Source organism: Bubalus kerabau, chromosome 3, assembly GCF_029407905.1.
Source record: "Bubalus kerabau isolate K-KA32 ecotype Philippines breed swamp buffalo chromosome 3, PCC_UOA_SB_1v2, whole genome shotgun sequence".
Classification (NCBI taxonomy): Eukaryota; Metazoa; Chordata; class Mammalia; order Artiodactyla; family Bovidae; genus Bubalus; species Bubalus kerabau.
In genome coordinates this window covers 161,130,703-161,149,556 of record NC_073626.1, presented here as the reverse complement: position 1 = coordinate 161,149,556, position 18,854 = coordinate 161,130,703, and the positions used below count along the sequence as shown (strand labels likewise).

The window sequence follows — 18,854 nt, the reverse complement described above, 5'->3', positions numbered from 1 at the left end:
ATTGTAAGACTGTACCACAATTTATTCATCCGTCACTAAGTCATGTCTGACTCTTGGTGACCCCATGGACTATAGCCCACCAGGCTCCTTTGTCCATGGGATTTTCCAGGCAGGAATACTGGAGTGGGTTGCCATTTCCTTCTCCAGGGGATTGTCCCCACCTAAGGATTAAACCTGGGTCTCCTGCATTGGTGAGACTGATTCTTTACCAACTGAACTAACTGGGAAGCCCTGGATGCTTCATAGTTACGCATATATTTAGATTTCATAGATACCGCCAAGCAGTTTTCCAAAGTGACTACATTAATTTATACACACACACACAATATATAAGAGTTCCGGTTTGTACCACATCCTTGCCAACACTCGTATTATCTGCCTTTTCCTTTTAGCCATTTATAGTGCATGTGTAGCGGTATCCTATTGTGGCTTTTTAACTCCCCCAGTAACTAATGAGGTTCTGAACATTTTCATGTCATTATGGATCATTTAGCTATGACCAAGCCTTTTGTCAATTTTCTATTGGGTTATTTGACTTTTTCCAATTAATTTCTCGGAGTTCTTCAAATATTCTGAAAATGAGTCAGTCCTTTGTTGATTATATGTTTTACAAATATCTTCTCCCGCTTGAGAGCTTGCTTTTTTACTCTCTAAATTGTATCTTCTGATGAACAGAAGTTCCTAACTTTGATATAGTCCAATTTATCAATCTTTTCTTATGATTTATGTCCTGTTAAGAAATCTTTGCCTACCTAAGGTCATGAAGGTCAGGCCCTTATCATGAGCACGCATGTGTGTGTGCGTGTGTGTGTGTGTGTGTGTGTGTTATGGGAGGGTGCATCACCCTGTAGAGGAAGATTTCAGGAGGTGCAGAGGATGGGCGGGGTGGGGGTGGGGAGGCCCTGAGATCACAGCCGCTGTGATCTGTGTTCCCAGCTGTCAAGCATGTAATGGGGAGTGAAAGAGAATCCCTCTGGTGGTAGAGGTCCTACAGATGATACTAACTACCAGGTCCTCTAAATCACCTCTGTGCCCTGCAGACCCAGCTGACTGTCCTCTCTTCCCCGCTAAAACAGGGGGAAAAAGAAATATGTGCTCCTGCGGAGTGCTGGGGGCACAGGGCAAGGGTCACGCGCTTCAGTCAGATGCCTGCTGTATGGCTGTGATTTTCTTTCTGTCATTAGGCCTGATGCTTTTTTCTTTTTGGTTCTCACCTCCTCATTTCATTTCCATTTGGAGAAAGGATGGTGAGGCGGCTGACTTGAGAGGGGGGCTAAACTATCCTTCAGACTGGTTGTCCCGGAGAGGCGGGTCAGTGCCCCCGCCCCGAGCCAGAGCTGACAGGAGCTGCTTGTTCTTCCTGGAGAAGGAGTGGGAGTAGAGAGAGAAGGAATGAGAGTTGCCGTTGCATTTTCTGAGGGGCTCTGAGGATTCCTCCCCCCAGGAAACCACTCACGTCCCCTCCTACTCCAGCCCCTTTGCTGCTTGTTAGTTAGAAAGCCGGGGTTTGTGCTGGGGCTGGGTGGGGCTTCAGGGACAGTTTAGGCTCCTGCTCTCCAGAGGGGAGGGGGTGGTTATGGAGCGAGCAAAGGGTCACCGCTTAGGCTGTACCATTTGCTTGTCACCTTGAGAAGTTCCACCTTGTCTAGCAAAACCTCCTTTCAGAGGCACCACCACAAAGGGCTCTTATGAGAGCAGCGGCCCCTGCCCCCACCTTCACTTCCACTCCCTTTACCATTATTTTTCTTTTGGGGGCAGAGCTGAGGGGCCTTCCTGCTATGACTTTGAGGGGCTGTACTTATTTGAAAAGGAGATTTAGAGTTGAGAGCCTCCCCATACCAGAGATTCATTTCTCTGATTTTCTAGTCCCATTAGAGGACAGTCAAGGAGTTAATAAGTAAGGTGTTTCTTCTTTGGAGGGTGTTTTGTCTTTCTCCTCTGTCAGTCTTTTGGGCTATTTGGAGATTTAAGAAAGAAGGCAAGAGAGGTACATTTTAGTACTATGAGGTCTCAGAACCAGGGGGGACCAAGCTCCTCCTGGGGAATGGCAGGTGGGGGATGGGAGGGACACATGCCTGTTTCTGGGGGTGATTTTTTTAAAATATTATTTTATTTATTCATTTTTGGGTGTGCTGGGTCTTCATTGCTGCGAAGGCTTTTCTCTAGTTTTGACAAACGGGGGCTACTCTCTGGTTGCAGCGTGCCGGATTCTCACTGGGGAGGGCTCTCTTCTTGAAGACTGTGGGCTCTAGGGCTCCCAGGCTCAATGGTTGTTGCACATGGGCCTAGTTGCTCCAAGGTATGTGGGATCCTCCTCCAGAGGTGATTTTTAAGAAGCCACGTAGTGGAGTGGTGCAAGTGTGTGTATGTTCTGAGGTTCAGCTCCCTGGGCCTTTTGCTGCCCCATTCTGCTACTCTCTAGCTGTGGCGTTGGTCAAGTTTCATAACCTCTCTGAGCCTTTCTTTTTTCCTGTATAAATTAATGAGACTGATTATTAGATTAACAGATTACTTAATAGGTTTACTGTATTATTTAATTCCACTTATACTAGGTACGTGGAATAGTCAAATTCATAGAGTCAGAAGGTACACTGGTAGATGCCTGGGAGGAGACGGGGTGGGGGCGGTGGGGTTGGGGGGTGGAATGGGGAGTCATTGTTTAATGGGGACAGAGTTTCTGTTTAGGAAGGTAAAAATTTCAGGAAATGTATGTTATATATTTGTATGTATACACGGATGTTATACATAAATGAGAGTTATACAACAGTGTGAGTGTACTTAGTGCCACTGATTTGTATAGTTAAATATGGTTAAAATAGTATATTTTATAGTATGTGACTTTTACCACAGTAAAAAAAATTTTTTTTAATGTTTTGCCTAGTGCCTAGTACACTTAAAGCATTCCCAAATGTTAATCTTACTAATAAAATTCAAGCCTTCTGTTTGGACCTCTCTTGCTTTCCATCTCATTTCTCTTCTGACTGTGCAGTTCAAGGAGATACCTAGGCCTTCCTTAAGCAAAACCAGAAAAATCTAGACTTTATCTTAAACTGTTTTGAATTCTGTACCTATTTTATCTCAGTTGCATTTCCAGCTCCGTGAGGGAGAGTGAGGCACAAAATGACCCCATTTTGAAGAGCGGGCCATATAAGATAGTGACGTAAAGATTTGACTGGACTATATCCATGCTTGGATGGGTGAGTGTACGCATGTGTCCATTCTCCCACCTAGTTGTAAAGGTGGGGAGGACAGAGGTGAGCTATAATGAATGTGTAAGGTCTCAAACAGAAGATTAGGTTCAGACCTATTTGTGTTTTTTCCTTAGCAAAGCCCCGTGCTGTGGGGGTGGGTGCACAGGAGACAGAGGCCGACAGGAGAGCCTGGCGAGGTCAGTCTCAGTGGGGCATGGTGGTCAGGGTGGGCCTTGTGCGACCCAGACCCAACAAAGCCAGACCAGACCAAACACAGGAGCAGGTCAGCTGTCTCAACAACTTCACAGACGATCTCAAGGGCAGCTTGCCTTGTATCCTTAGTGTGCCGGATCTCTCCCAAGTCACCAAGATTTGTGATCACTGAACTGAGGAAATTCAGAGGGGTATTCTGTGAGGGTCAACACACACAGGGACCCCTTGGGCTAGGAATCACCTGAAGCACCGCATCCAAGTGAGCTGCTGTGGAAACGTTTCAAGGGAGGCGAACGGAGATTGAGCTGGTTGTCTTTTAGAAACCTGGACATTAATAAAATTTTTTTTTTTTTAAATGGGACTTACCCAGTGGTCCAATGGTTAAAACTCTATGCTTCCAATTCAGGGGGCATAGGCTCAATCCCTGGTCAGGGAACCAAGATCCCACATGCCACTCAGTGCCACCAAAAAAAGTGAAAAATAAAAACCTAGACATCACCACCACTTCTCTTTTCTCTGCCCTATTACTGTTTTGTTGTTTTTTCCCCTCAAACTCTGAAGAAACTGTGAGATTAATCCCATCAAAAACATAGGACTAAAAAAAATATATATATATATATGACTACTGGAACTTCCCTGGTGGCGCAGTGGAATCCTCCTGCCAATGCAGGGAACATGGGTTCTATCGCTGGTCCGGGAAGATTCAACAGTGCGGGGGAGCAACTAAGTCTGTGGGCCACAACTACTGAGCCCAAGCTTTAGGGCCCGAAAGCCACAGCTGCTGAGCCTTTGTGCTGCAGCTACTGAAGCCATGCACCTAGAGCCTGTGCTCTGCAGTAAGAGGAGCCACTGCGATGAGAAGCCCACGCACTGCAACAGAGTAGCAGCTCCTCGCCACAATTAGAGAAAGCCCACTTAGCAACAAAGACCCAGTGCAGTCAAACATAAATAAATTAAAAAATATATTTTTAAAAAACCCCATATTTGGATGACCTATCTGCAGATCATGTTTTTCTACTTTCCAAATAACCTTTTGTGAGTGTACATTGCTTCACAATGGAAACACCATAGCAGAACCTCTTGCCCAGGCCTCACTAGGGAGCAGGAAACAATGGTGAGAAAAGGTTCCTGGTGGAACCATTGTTGGACAGGTTGGGCCATGTGGAATACTTCAGCTAAAATTTTTCAGAGAGTAAACTGTGCTTTGTGTGCTTCTGAAGTAGGAAGCTTTATTCTACACTCTTATACTCACCACCTCCCCAAAAAAGAGGGTAAGGAGAATGGAAGTGAAACCTAGCCTTGTGGGTAGGTCCTGTACATTGGGAGAGTAAGGGGGATCTTTGAGAGGCAATGAGAGCATTTAGGGGGAGGTCAGGAGACATCATTTACAAGGAGCAGGCAACCCTTACATGTGTTATCTCATGCAGTCCTTCTAACAGCCTCATAAAAGTGGATACTGGTCTCCTCATTGTTCTGGTGAGGAGACAGAGGCTGAAAGAGGTTAATAATATAGCTGCTAATTGGCAAGGCCAGGGTTTAAAGCCAGAACCTTGGTCCTTACTAGAGACTGAGGATTGGGCTTATGTGGTGATAGTGGATGATGAGCTCCCCAGAGGTTACGAGCTAGGTTTCTGACCTAGCTGTATCCCCCTGACCTAAGCTTTGACTAGTCACTGAATTGTTGGAAGATCATATATTTTGGAATGCATTGGGGAGAGGTTCATAACTGGGTGAGACGCTGGCTGCTCTATGTCCTAGAGCATTAGGGCATTTCTTGAGCTTCCTTTGTCCTGCAAAGGGAGAGGACAGCATTTCTTGGCAATTTATTCTACTCTCTCCTTTAATCCTTTCACAAACTCTGTGATGTAGATGTTGTCTGTCTCAGTCCTCCCTTCCCAGCCCCCATATCTACCCATCCCTCCATCTGTTTCTCTCTAAAGATAAGACATTGGTTAAATACAACTTGCCCAAAATGTCACAGCCAGCAAATAGAAGAACTTAGGTACAAATCTGAGTCTTTGAGGTTCTAAAGCCAGAACTTAAATCTTGTTTTTACTTCTCTTTTCTTTTAGAGAGTTTTTTTGTCCTAATTCCTAATAGTTTTCCTCCTTCTTTGAATGAGAAGCCACTTTGGGCTTCTTCTTTTTAAACTTTCTGATACTTGCGTTGGTCATTGGGTTCACCTTTCTCACTCAGTCTCCCCCTTTTATTATCCACACTGAGTCTGTGCTGTTGATCCAGGGGCCATTTCAGGTTATCTCTGATTTTATTTTAGGTTTCTGGATCATCACTCTGTAGCCTCTGCCTTATGTCCTAGAATAGACTTATCCTTGATTCCTCTCACATTCTATATAGCCAATCCATCATTGAATCCTATCAGCCATTTGTTCAGTTCAGTCACTCAGTCATGCCGATGGACTGCAGCAACCCCATGGACTGCAGCACGCCCAGCTTCCCTGTCCATCAGCATCTCCTGGAGTTTGCTCAAACCCATGTCCATTGAGTCAGTGATGCCATCCAACCATCTCATCCTCTGTCATCCCCTTTTTCTCCTGACTTCATTTTTTCTCAGCATCAGGATCTTTTCCAATGAGTCCGTTCTTTGCATCAGATACCCAAAGTATTGGAGCTTCAGCATCAGTCCTTCCAATGAATATTCAGGACTGATTTCCTTTAGGATTGACTGGTTTGATCTCCTTGCAGTCCATGGGACTCTCAAGAGTCTTCTTCAACACCACAGTTCAAAAGCATCAATTCTTCAGCGCTCAGCTCTCTTTATGGTCCAACTCTCATATCCATACATGACTACTAGAAAAACCATAGCTTTAGCTAGATGGATCTTTGCAAAGTAGTGTCTTTGCTTTTTAATATGCTCTCTAGGTTGGTCATAGCTTTTCTTCCAAGGAGCAAGCATCTTTTAATTTCATGGCTGCAGTTACCATCTGCAGTGATTTTTGAGCCCCAAAAATAAAGTCTGTCACTGTTTCCATTATTTCCCCATCTATTTGCCATGAAGTGATGGGACCAGATGCTATGATCTTAGTTTTCTGAATGTTGAGTTTTAAGCCAACTTTTTCACTCTCCTCTTTCACTTTCATCAAGAGGCTCTTTTCTGCCATAAGGATGGTGTCATCTGCATATCTGAGGTTATTGATATTTCTCCCAGCAGTGTTGATTCCAGCTTGTGCTTCATCCAACCCAGCATTTTTGCATGATGTACTCTACATAGAAGTTTAAACAAACAGGGTGACAATGTACAGCTGTACTTTCAATATATCCAGAATCTGATCAGATCCACTGTTGCCACCCAGGCCCAAGCTACTGTCATCTCCCACTTGGTTAGTGCAACAGCCTCCTAACAGATCTGCTCACTTGTCTTTCTGCACTCAAAGTGATCGTTTAAAAATGTATGTCAGATCATTTTACTCTCTTCTTTATAACCTCCAGTGGCTTCCCATCTTACAGAATAAAAGATCATGTGCTGTATTATCTTATGATTTCACACAAACATGTGTCCACATACCTGCCATGCTCTTCCTCTGATAATAGGGGGACCACCTAATTTATCATTCAAATTGGGACACTCGTAAGAGAGAAAAGGAGCTCTACTGATAAATGACAGTAAACGCAAACTGAGGCTGACCAGGCAAACTGGGAGGAATCTGGTCACCAGGTCTAGAGAGCCACGTGGAGCATTCTCTTACTTCCCCTAGGTCTTTATAGTGTCACCTCACAGTGAGGCCCCCTTTGACCACTGTTTACAATTGCAACACATTCCTGCCCCGATCCCATATTGCCTGTGCTGATTTATTTTCCTCTGTGGTGCTGACGCCATCTGATAGAGTGTATGTTGTTGTTGTTTTTAAATTTTATTTGGCTGCGCTGGATCTTGGTTGTGGCATGTAGGAGCTATTAGTAGTTCCTTGACCAGGGATCAAACCCAGGCCCCCTGCATTCAGAGGGCAGAGTCTTAAGTCACTGGACCACCAGGGAAGTCCCTAGAGTTTTTTTTAATTTAGTTTTAGTTGGAGGATAGTTGCTTTACACTGTTGTATTGGTTTCTGCCATACATCAACATGAATCAGCCATAGGTATACATATGTCCCCTTCCTCTTGAACCTCCCTCCCACTCTCCACCCGATCCCACCTCTCTAGGTTGTCATAGAGCACCATCATACAGCAGATTCCCACTGGCTATCTGTTTTACACATGGTAATGTATAAGTTTCAATGCTATTCTCTCCATTTGTCCCACCCTCTCCATCCCCTACTGTGTCCACAAGTCTGTTCTGTATGTCTGTGTCTCTACTGCTGTCCCACAAATAGCTTCATCAGTACCGTCTTCCTAGATTCCATATATGCGTTAATATACAATATTTGTTTTTCTCTTTCTGACTTACTCACTCTATATAGCAGGCTCTAGGTTCATCCACCTCACTAGAACTGACTCAAATTCATTCTTTTTTATAGCTGAGTAATATTCCATTGTATGTATGTACCATTATCTATTCATCTGTCGATAGACATCTAGGTTGCTTCCATGTCCTGGCTATTGTAAATGGCACTTCAATGAGTACTGGGGTACATGTGTCTTTTAGAATTATGGTTTTCTCTAGGTATATGCCCAGTAGTAGGATTTCTGGGTCATACAGAAAATGGCAACCTGCTCCAGTATTCTTGCCTGGAAAATTGCAGGGACAGAAGAGGCTGGTGGGTTATAGCCCATGGGATCACTAAGAGTTGGATGTGACTGAGCATACACACACACACACAAACCTACATGGTATTTTTTATACCTGATTTTTTTAAGAACTCTCCATACTGTTCTCCATAGTGGCCGTATCAATGTACATTCCCACCAACTGTGCAAGAGGGTTCCCTTTTCTGCACATCCTCTCCAGCATTTATTGTTAGTAGATTTTTTTGATGGTGGCTATTCTGACTAGTGTGAGGTGATACCTCATTGTAGTTTTGATTTGTGTTTCTCTAATAATAAGTGATGTTAAACATTTTTTCATGTGTTTACTAGCCATCTATATGCCTTCTTTGAAGAAATGTCTATTTAGGTCTTCTGCCCATTTTTTGATTGGGTAGTTTGTTTTTCAGATTTTGAGCTGCATGAGCTGCTTGTGTATTTTGGAAATTAATCCTTTGTCAGTTGCTTCATTTGCAATTATTGTCTTTTCATCTTGTTTATGTTTTCCTTTGCTGTGCGAAAGCTTTCACATTTAACTAGGTCCCATTTGTTTATTTTTATTTTCATTACTCTAAGAGTATGTTTTAATTGTTGCTTGTTGTTCAGTTGCTAAGTTGTGTCCGACTCATTGCAACCCCGTGGACTGTAGCACACCAGGCTCCTCTGAACCTGGAGTTTGTTCAATTTGATGTTCATTGAGTCAGTGATGCCACCCAACCATCTTATCATCTGCCACCTGCTTCCCCTTTTGCCTTCAGTCTTTCCCAGCAAGTCAGTTCTTCGCATCAGGTGACCAAAGTATTGGAATTTCAGCTTTAGCATCAGTCCTTCCAATGAATATTCAGGGTTGATCTCCTTTATGATTGACTGGTGTGATCTCCTTGCAGTCCAAGGGGCCCTCAAGTCTTCTCCAGTACCACAATTTGAAAGCATCAATTCTTCAGCACTCAGCCTTCTTTATGGTCCACCTCTCGCATCTGTGCATGTCTGTTGGACAAACTATAGCTTTGACTATAAGGACCTTTGTTGGCAAAGTGATATCTCTGCCTTTTACTATGCTGTCTAGGTTTGTCATAGCTTTTCTTGCAAGGAGCAAGCATCTTTTAATTTCATGGCTGCAGTCACCATCTGCAGTGATTTTGGAGCCCAAAAAAATAAAATCTGCCACTGCTTCCACTTTTCCCCCTTCTGTTTGCCGTGAAGAGATAGGATTGGATGCCATGATCTTAGTTTTTTTAATGTTGAGTATCATTCCAGTTTTTTCATTCTCCTCTTTATATGTTTTAATTAGTTATATTTACTGTTGCTCTCCCCTCTCTAGAATGTAAACTTCAGGAGGACAAGGGATTTTTATTTCTTTTGTTCAATGTACTGTATCCCCAGCATCTACATCATCCCAGATACTGTAGATAACCAGTAAATATTTGCCAAATGAATGGATGAGGAAGCAAGAATTCTGCTCTAAAGAGTCTTTCTCCTTGGAGTTCTCTTCCCAAACCAGTTTTCTTATTCCTTTCTATTTATTTTGGTGACCTTAAATTGAGACCTTAGAATGGTTTTTGAGTAACTTGAGACCTTAGAATGGTTTTCCACAGTGTGCTCTTACCCCTATGAGGAGCTAATGATGCAATTAATAGGAAATGGCAACCCGCTCCAGTGTTCTTACCTAGAAGATTCCATGGACAGAAGAGCCTGGGGCTATAGTCCATGGGGTTGCAGAGTCATGATGGAGCACACACACCATGCTTTCCTAACCTGACTTGGGCCCCCTAGTGAGGGAAGTTTGTACAAGATGGAGAAGAGGATTTTTACCCTTGGGAAGTCACATGTTTGGGGCCCTGCCCTGGAAGTTATGATACTGAGACAGGCAGTGTCAGATCTTGGGGCTGTGCCAGCTTCTGGGACTGGTGCCAGAACCAAGGACCTACTCAGCTGGTGCTGGGAGCTCTAGTTTGCTCCTTTCCCCTTTCTCCTCTGTCTTATAAGCCTGTATACTCCACCTGTGGGTCCATATAGAGTAGAGTGAGCAGTGTCTCAAGGTCCAGCCTTTCCTGACCCAGACTTCTAAATTTTTTTTTTTTTTTCTGAAGCAGCCTCAGAGGAAAGAGTGGATGAAATGGGGGTGAGGTCTGGGGGTCGGATCAAACCTTTTGTTTCTAATTGGAAGTGGTAACTGGGATGGCTCCAGCATCCTGTTGGGGTCAGGGGGTAGGAGGGAGTCTTAGAATTTCCAGACCACTGGGAGTGAGTTTTAGACTCAGTGAAGGTGGGAGTTATTGTTAAACAGGAGGGAAGTTTGGGGCCTAGCAACGAAGAGGAGCCACCAGAGGGACAAGAAGGGACGATCAAATGCCCTTTGTGATTTCTGTGACTTTGGTTTTCCTAACGCTTTTGATATGGTCATAAAGCAGGGGCCAAAGTCCTGGTGGGCTGGAGGTGAGAGAGTGACAGAGCTCTTGGGATTAGAGTGTGATGTGGCTCTTAGTCACAGTACTAGCAGGAAGTAGAGAAGAGGTTCTAGTGTAGCAGAAAACCTAGAAATGCAAACCTAGAGGAAACGCCTGATTACTCAACGTGACATCTGCAATACTATATTACACTGTATCAGTAACAGTTCAAAGTCAGGGAAGCCTCGGCAAGTAGTTGTATAGCAGAGAAATCCACTTTATGAAACAAAAGGAATTCCTATGGGCATATCCTTAATTCAGAAAATAAAGTCCTTTGCAGTTCGGTGGTTATGAATTAGCTGTCCAGTCTCATTTCCCATCAGATATTCCCACCTATGGGCTTCCCTGGTGGCTCAGATGGTAAAGAATCCACCTGCCAATGCAAGAGATGCAAGAGACACAGATCCAAGACACAGATCTTCCCAGGTTGGGAAGATCCCCTGGGTGGGAAATGGCAACCTCCTCCAGTATTCTTGCCTGGAGAATCCCATGGACAGAGGAGCCTGGTGGGCTACAGTCCATGGGGTCGCAAAGAGTTCGACACAACGGAATGACTGAGCACATGCCCACCTGGCCTATCTTTTCACACCTTTGTGCCTCAAAGACTTCCACTACAAAGTCTAACCTTGCAAAGGCTTAACTCCATCACCTCTGAAGTGTTTTGCAGGACTCTCAGTGAGACTTTGTCCCTTTCTTCTTCGCTGGGTTCTTATTGCTCTTTGTTTATAACTCCCTTATAGCATAATGCCTGAAAGAAAAAAAAAAAAAAAAACACATACAGTTTCCTTCTATCTGAAAGTGAGAGCATTCCTATGAAACTTTCATAAGCTGAAATAGTGTAAAGTGAAGAAGTACTTACCTTTCTTCATAAAAGTGAAAATCTTTTTTGGATTTCTTCTAGTTAGCAAAAACAGATACTAATGTAGGCTTTTCCTAAAAGCAAAGTTGTTGTTTAGTTGCTGAATCATGTCCAGCTCTTTGCGACCCTATGGACTGTAGCCCATCAGGCTCCTCTGTCCATGGGATTTCCCAAGAAAACTGGAGTAAGTTGCCATTTCCTCCTCCAGGGGATCGTCCCAACCCAGGGATCGAACCTGTGCCTCCATGTCTGCTGCCTTGCAGGTGGACTCTTTACCTCTGAGCCGCTGCCACTGCTGCTAAGTCGCTTCAGTCGCGTCCGACTCTGTGCGCCCCCGTAGACAGCAGCCCATCAGGCTCCCCCGTCCCTGGGATTCTCCAGGCAAGAACAGTGGAGCCACTGGGGAAGCCAAAAGCAAAGTGGCAGAAAACAAATTTACAAAAAGTGGGGGATACCTGAATCTGCCTCTTTCCTATGTGTGACTGTAAACTCTTGGAGGCAGGGCTTCTGACTTATTTATCTTTGTACTAACTCTGTCCTGTTCTGAGGCAGGAAGGACTGCATCCACTTCCCCTCCCCCAGTCCTGTAGTAACTGGCTCATGATAGAATCTAAGTAGCCTTTTTGCCAAGTAGGATTGATTCTGGATTAATCAGATGAACACATTATACAGTAGACTGACCTGGCTCTTCTTCCCCTCTCCATTCTGGGCAGTGACCCGCTTGTGGCTGGTACACCTTGCTCCTGGCTCAAGTGTACTATAGCAGGAGGCACCGCTGTTTGCTTTTCTTAGTCCTGACTCCAGCTTCTCCCTTTGATCTCTGCTGCTTGCCCCAGCTCACCCCTACCATTGTCCTGCCCAGGGAAATAATGTTTCTCCTTCCCAGGCTCAGGCCTCACCACCTCTTCCCTCACATATTCTGAGAATGATGCCCAAGGAATCCGTGATGATGGGGAACAGATAGAACAGGATTATGGGTGTGACCCTTCAGCCTTCTGAGGGTTCCAGGGAGGGCCAGTTGCCTCCTTGTTATCTGCTCGCTTTTTTCTTTTCCTTGTCCCCCAAGGGATCTTGTTTCTGAGCTGGAAGGGAATATATACAGATGATCTGTGATGCCAGGAATAAGGGCCTGTAATCCTAGGGAAGGTTGTATTGTCCATTGGACTGAAATTCTATGCTTCAGAGAGGTCCCTAGGGTAGTTGTTATATGTGAGGGCCCTGAAGCCTCATGGTCTGGATTCTAATCCTGTCCCACCAGTTACTAGTTGTGACTGAGTAACTTCTCAGCAGGGTAGGGTCATCCTCATGCCCACCATGTCCATTCATTCACACGTAGTTACTGAGCCACTCCTGTGAGCCAGATTGTTCTAGGTGCCAGGGAGATAGCAGTGAATAAGACAAAATGGATTGAACATTTAAATACTTAGAACAGTGTCTGTGCTGTGCTTAGTTGCTCAGTTGTGTCTAACTCTTTGTGACACCAGGGACTGTAGCCCGCCAGGCTCCTCTGTCTGTGGGGATTCTCCAGGCAAGAAAACTGGAGTGGGTTGCCATTTCCTTCTCCAGGGGACCTTCCCAACCCAGGGATTGAACCAGAGTCTCCTGCATTACAGACAGATTCTTTACCAGCTGAGCCACCAGGGAAGCCCTAGAACAGTGTCTAGCATGTAGTAAATATGTGTTCTCTTCCTAGTGCTTTTCTGAGAAGGGATACTCAGATGGGATGACCTTTGGCAGAAGCTGCAGGATCAGATCTCTCTGAGAAGGGGAAGGTTGGAGGAAGGGCTAAGATACAGGTTCTGGATTTGGACTTAGTTCCAGGACAGCAATAGCTTGAATGGCCTTTTATTTCTGGCACTTTATTTTGAGACTAAATACATGCACTGGTTAAAGGTCACTCTGGAAATTGTATGAGTCTGTTTAGTTCCGTAGAAAGGGCAGGAGAAGATGCCCCCATGGACTACCTAGATTCCGGCTGGTTTTTTTGTAGAGGCAGCACAGTGCCCACCTAGCCATGTGTGGGTGACTCTAAGAGAGGCCATGCTTCCTGCGCAGCATGAAGGGACATCCCAGAGACATGAGATGTGAGGACAGAGAACACCTGTTTGTCTCTCTGCTGTCAGGGCTCTCTGGCCATGGGATAGAGGATTTCTGCTGGAGGAGATGGCTTGGGGGTTGGAGAGCTGAACTTAGGAACGAGAATGAGGTGAGGCAGAGGTCCATGACCTGTTTCAGTTCATTCCTTAGGGAATGCTGCTGAAGAGGACGTTACACTCTGAGTGTGATTGCTGCTGGAAGCAAAGTCTGCATGCAGCTCCTGATTCACTGTCTGTGGTTTCCAGTGAAAGGTCAAGACTGACACAGTGTTTTGCAAGTTGGGTTGGAATAGAAATCTATGGAGTAGAAATCTTTCCTGGAATCAACCAGTTTTTCAGCTACCACCATGCTTGGGGGAAAGAGCTGTGTAACCTTGACCATGGTTCAGCAACTACTTCACTGCTTTTCCCACTCTCTCTTCCATCCTTCTCCCACCGTGGGTTTGCAGAAATGCATGCTTTTATAGCACAACAGAAGTGCCCTCGATGTGAGATGTGGGCAATCCAAGATTCTTGGGTTCGTTCCCATGTGAGCTGCTGGCATGGCTTTCCTTTGAGACCTGCTAGCCTGGCTGGGAACCATGACAATCTGCATGCACAAGGACGGATGAAGTGGCTCTGGGCCTTTTCCCAGATCCTAAAGTACAGCCAGGTTTAGGTCACTGGACACCATACTCTTTCATCTCATTTTGATTGCACTTTCTTCAGTTTTCAGCCATTACTTAAAACTCAGTTCAGCCAAGTGTATGAAACTTGAACTAGGCAAAAGATTTTGTTGTGAATGTAAACTCAGAGTTCCTTCCGTAGTGAAGGAAACAGATAAATATGGTGCGATTATGGCAGGGTTTCTCAACTTTTTTTCATTATCAACTTCCAGAGGAACCTTTTAAGACATTTTCCCCTAATTATCCCCCCTAAGAAAATTTTAATACCACGGGTATACCAAAACTCTGTTTATGTACTATTTGTGTATCTGTGCCATATACATTAAAAGAGTAAGATTTTTTTATCCCTCCCACCAAAAGCAAATTTTCTCCTCCCTGGGGGGAGAATATCACCCCTATTGTGAGTTCATTGATTATAGTAAAGCACAATGGGATTGCATAAGTAATGTAAAATGGCAGGCAAGCCTCCAAATTTTGTAAACTTTGTTTCTCCCATCTCCTTTGACTGAACATCATAGCTCCATAATTTATTCTTGTCTTTCAGTCTGTCATTTCCATTTTGCTCTCTTTCCCCTTTCCTTGATTTCATTCTTTTTTCTCTCCAGCGTAGAAGTTTCAGAGTAAATTTGATTAAAATAGTAGTCTGGGAACTTCCTTGTTGGTCCAGTGATTAACAATCTTCCTTGCAATGCAGAGGATGGGGGTTCCATCCCTGGCCAGGGAACTAAGATCCTACGTGGCATGCAGCAGTTAAGGCTGTGCACTGCAATTGCTGAGCCGGTGTGCGCCACAACTGGAGAGTCCATGCGCTACAATGGGAGATCCCACATGACAACTAAGACCAGACACGGCCAGATAAATAAATAAAATAGTAATCTACAACTCAGGGATAATTTAAAGAGTGTGATTTTCTAAGAACGTTCTCTAAAAGGTTATCCTTTTGGAGGAGAGAACCTACAAACCTATGAGGTATTCATGGGGAGGCATAACAGATTTAAGTATTGAGAGAAATAAAAATATTTGTTTGGAGTTGCCTTTCAGAAGAGAAGACCTCCCAAGAGGTCTTTATATCAGTCCCAACGGGTTTGGCCATGTATGTCTGTATTGGATCTAGTGTGTTAGTTGTTCAGTCATTTCCGACTCTTCGCAACCCCATGGACTGTAGCCCACCAAGTTCCTCTGTCTGTGGAATTCTGCAGGCAAGAATAGAAGAGTGGGTAACCATTCCCTTCTCCAGGGGATCTTTCTGACCCAGGGATCAAATTCTGGTCTCCTGCATTGCAGGAGGATTCTTTACCATCTAAGCCATAGCTTTACCATCTGAGCTATGACCAACCTAGATAGCATATTAAAAAGCAGAGACATTGCTTTGCTGACAAAGGTCCATCTAGTCAAAACTATGGTTTTTCCAGTAGTCATGTGTGGATGTGAAAGTCGGACTATAAAGAAAGCTGAGCACCAAAGAATTGATGCTTTTGAACTGTGGTGTTGGAGAAGACTCTTGAGAGTCCCTTGGACTGCAAGGGGATCAAACCAGTCAATCCTAAAGGAAATCAGTCCTGAATGTTCATTGAAAGGACTGATGCTGATGCTGAAACTCCAATACTTTGGCTACCTGATTCAAAGAACTTACTTATTAGCAAAGACCCTGATGCTGGGAAAGGTTGAAGGCAGAAGGAGAAGGGGACGACAGACGATGAGATGGTTGGATGGCATCACCAATTTGATGGACATGAGTTTGAGCAAGCTCCGGGAGTTGGTGATGGACAGGAAAGCCTGGCGTGCTGCAGGCCCCGGGGTTACAAAGAGTCAGACAGGACTGAGTGACTGAACTCAGGGAGCCACTAGGGAAGCCCCATATTGGATCTAACTTCTGTATATAAACTCTTTTGGGGTTAATGCCAGTGGGATATCGAGTTTTTCTCTAGCAATCCCATGTAACCCATGATAGTATCTCCTCTCCCCTGTAGAAACTACCAGAGGCATGCAGTGTTGGTGATGGAAGACCCTTCGTCACAAATCTGCAGAGTATGTATATGGCAGTTACCAGACAAGCGATCCAGGTGGGACAGAAGCATCATGACACTGGTACGTAGCTCTAGAGGTGTTGGTCTCCCTGGGGTTAGAGTTAGGGTCTAGGTTTGTGCTGTCCATTATGGTAGCTCTAGGCAATAGTGACCATTTAAATTTAAATAAATAAAAATTAAATAAAATGAAAAGCTCATCTCATTTGTACATTTCAGGTGCTCAGTAGCCACATATGACCAGTGGCTACCGGGTTGGACAACACAGATCACAAGTATTCATTCTATCGCTATAGAAAGTTTTATTAGGACTAGTCTACATGCCTAGGAGAATTTTGTTGTTGTTCAGTCACCAAGTTGTGTCCAACTCTTCACACACAACGTCATGGACTGCAGCACACCAGGCTTCCCTGTCCCTCACCATCTCCTGGAGTTTGCCCAAGTTCATGCCCATTGAATCAGTGATGCCACCCAATGGAGAATTAGAGAACCAGGAAAAAAAGTTAATCCCCTTACCTGAGATGTGACAGGCAATGCAGAGAACAGTTAGCTGTTTTGAGTCACAGAGACTCTTGTCCTACGTGGTTACAATTGGCCTGGGGAATCTTCACAGTAGAAACAGCTTTCCAAAAGTTAATTGGAAGTGAATTTGTGTCTGTTTACATACTAGTACCAAGGCTTGGACAGAAGGGCCTGGGATGCTACAGTCCACGGGGTTGCAAAGAGTTAGACATGACTTAGTGACTAAACAACTACAACAACCAAGGCCAGGCCTTTATCAGAATGCTTTGTAAATGCTAATGCCTTCCTGGTAAGAAGAAGGCATTTATCACTATCTTCCTTTGATCTTTCTGGTTTCAGGAGATCCCCAGACCTCAAGCAGTGCTTTCTCGCAGGGAACTGATAACCAACTTTTGAACCAGCTAGAAGAGCCGGTCTCCTCAACACCATCCCTCCCAGGACCTGAGACAGAGCCCACAGTAAGTCATGAGCAGCTTCCTAGATAGCATTTCAGGAGTTGAGAGTGTCTGGGGAATTTCCTGGTGGGCCAGTGGCTAAGATTTCTCACTCCCAATGCAGGGGGCCCAGGTTAGATCCCTGATCAGAGAACTAGATCCTACATGCTGCAGCTAAGAGTTTGCATGCTGCAACTGAAGACCCCACTCACTGTAACTAAAAGATTCCACAGGCTGCAGCTAAAGATCCTCTGTGCCGCAGTGAAGACTGAAGACCCCGTGTGCCGCAACTAAGACCTTGCACGGCCAGATAAACGAATAAAAAAAAAAAAGAGTTGGGAGAATCTGCATCTATAGCTCCCAAGCTGGTGGTCCCTGGAATTGTCACCTAGTTGACCCTGCCTTAACCCAACATGGGTTGTGACCTGGCGTCCACATTGTGGATTGTGGATTTCTAGATGGAGAGTCATGGTCTTTTCCATGTTCCCTTGCTGTTGTCTCTCTGCAGTTCTTCTGAATGATGGACCTTGGCTCCCTTTCAGCCTTATTGCACTTCCAGTGATGGTCTATGAAGTTTTTCCCTAGGGGAAAAGGGATGCGGTGTGCCTCTCCTGCATAGACTCTTCCATCGCATTCACAGCCTGACATGGACATCAAAACCCCCGTGTCAGTCACCCTTCTTAGCCAGAGCCATGGGAGCAAGGAAATTCTTTTCCTAACTTAAGTGCAACTGTTCAAAACCTCTATTAACTTGGATTCCTTTTTTTTTTCTAGGTCTCTTCAGGCCCTATGCAGAAACCTCAGCTGTTGAAAGTCAAGAGGAAGAAGCTAAGGGGGCTTTTCAGTTAACTTGTCACCATCTCAACTGCTGAAAATGGACTCGGAGAGTAGTTTCCTAGTGTTACCTTGGAAGGAGCTCCTGTGGCGGCAGCATCTTTGACACAGAGTTATACAGTCAGAGACTCCACCGTAAGGGCCAGATAACTGAAGCTCATGTTGACAGGCATGACTACTGTTAACAAGGGAATCCTGGCTCCAATCCATTGGGCACTGGCCTTCCTTGTCTGAGTGGAAGACAGTTTCTGGGAATCCCACACCCTCCTTTCTTTTAGGGAAGGTTCTCTAGACTTAGGATCTACCATGGACTTTAGGTATATGGGGCAGGTCAGCAAAAAGGCACAACATACGAAGGAAGTCTTGCCTGTCTTTCTAGAGTCCTTAGCTACTCCCAGATGCTCCTCAGAGACACTCTTTTCTCTAGCACAGAATAAAAAGCGCTCACACTCCTGCTTTTGAGATTGCTTACCTGTGGAACATACAACCAACCCATTACTGGATCCCAACCCACTGATGTCTCTGGATGAAGTCAAGGCCCTTGTCCAATCCTTCAGGATTCTTTTTATGCTTCTCTTCTGTGGCTTGTGCTAAGCCTCCATTGGGGAGCACTGATCTTGAAACTTCTCTCCATAGTCTTGTGCCCTATGGCTTCTGTGCTTCTTGGTCCAGCTTGATATGGGGTGTTTTTTAATCTGTTTCTGAGGCATAGACAACAGGTTAAACCACAACATGGGATTGAAATGACAAAGAACTGTGAGCCCTAGGGCCAAGTTAGTTTCCTGGAGTGGGATAAAAAAGAATTTTGCTCTCCTATCCTTCACTTTAGATAGCAGAGTAAATAGAAGAACTAGAAAAGATAGGATGAGTGGGA

General features: G+C 44.7%; 1 protein-coding gene across 1 annotated transcript in view; it reads left to right on the top strand.

Annotated features, from left to right (window-relative positions):
* Positions 1 to 18,434, top strand: part of NHEJ1 (non-homologous end joining factor 1) — a 91,296-nt gene extending 72,862 nt beyond the window's left edge. Inside the window, exons 6-8 of the mRNA XM_055573506.1 lie at positions 16,137 to 16,254; positions 17,052 to 17,170; positions 17,921 to 18,434. Coding sequence (XP_055429481.1) covers positions 16,137 to 16,254; positions 17,052 to 17,170; positions 17,921 to 17,995 — 312 coding nt within the window. The 3' untranslated portion in view covers positions 17,996 to 18,434. The remainder of the gene's footprint in view (positions 1 to 16,136; positions 16,255 to 17,051; positions 17,171 to 17,920) is intronic.
* Positions 18,435 to 18,854: the final 420 nt, after the last annotated feature.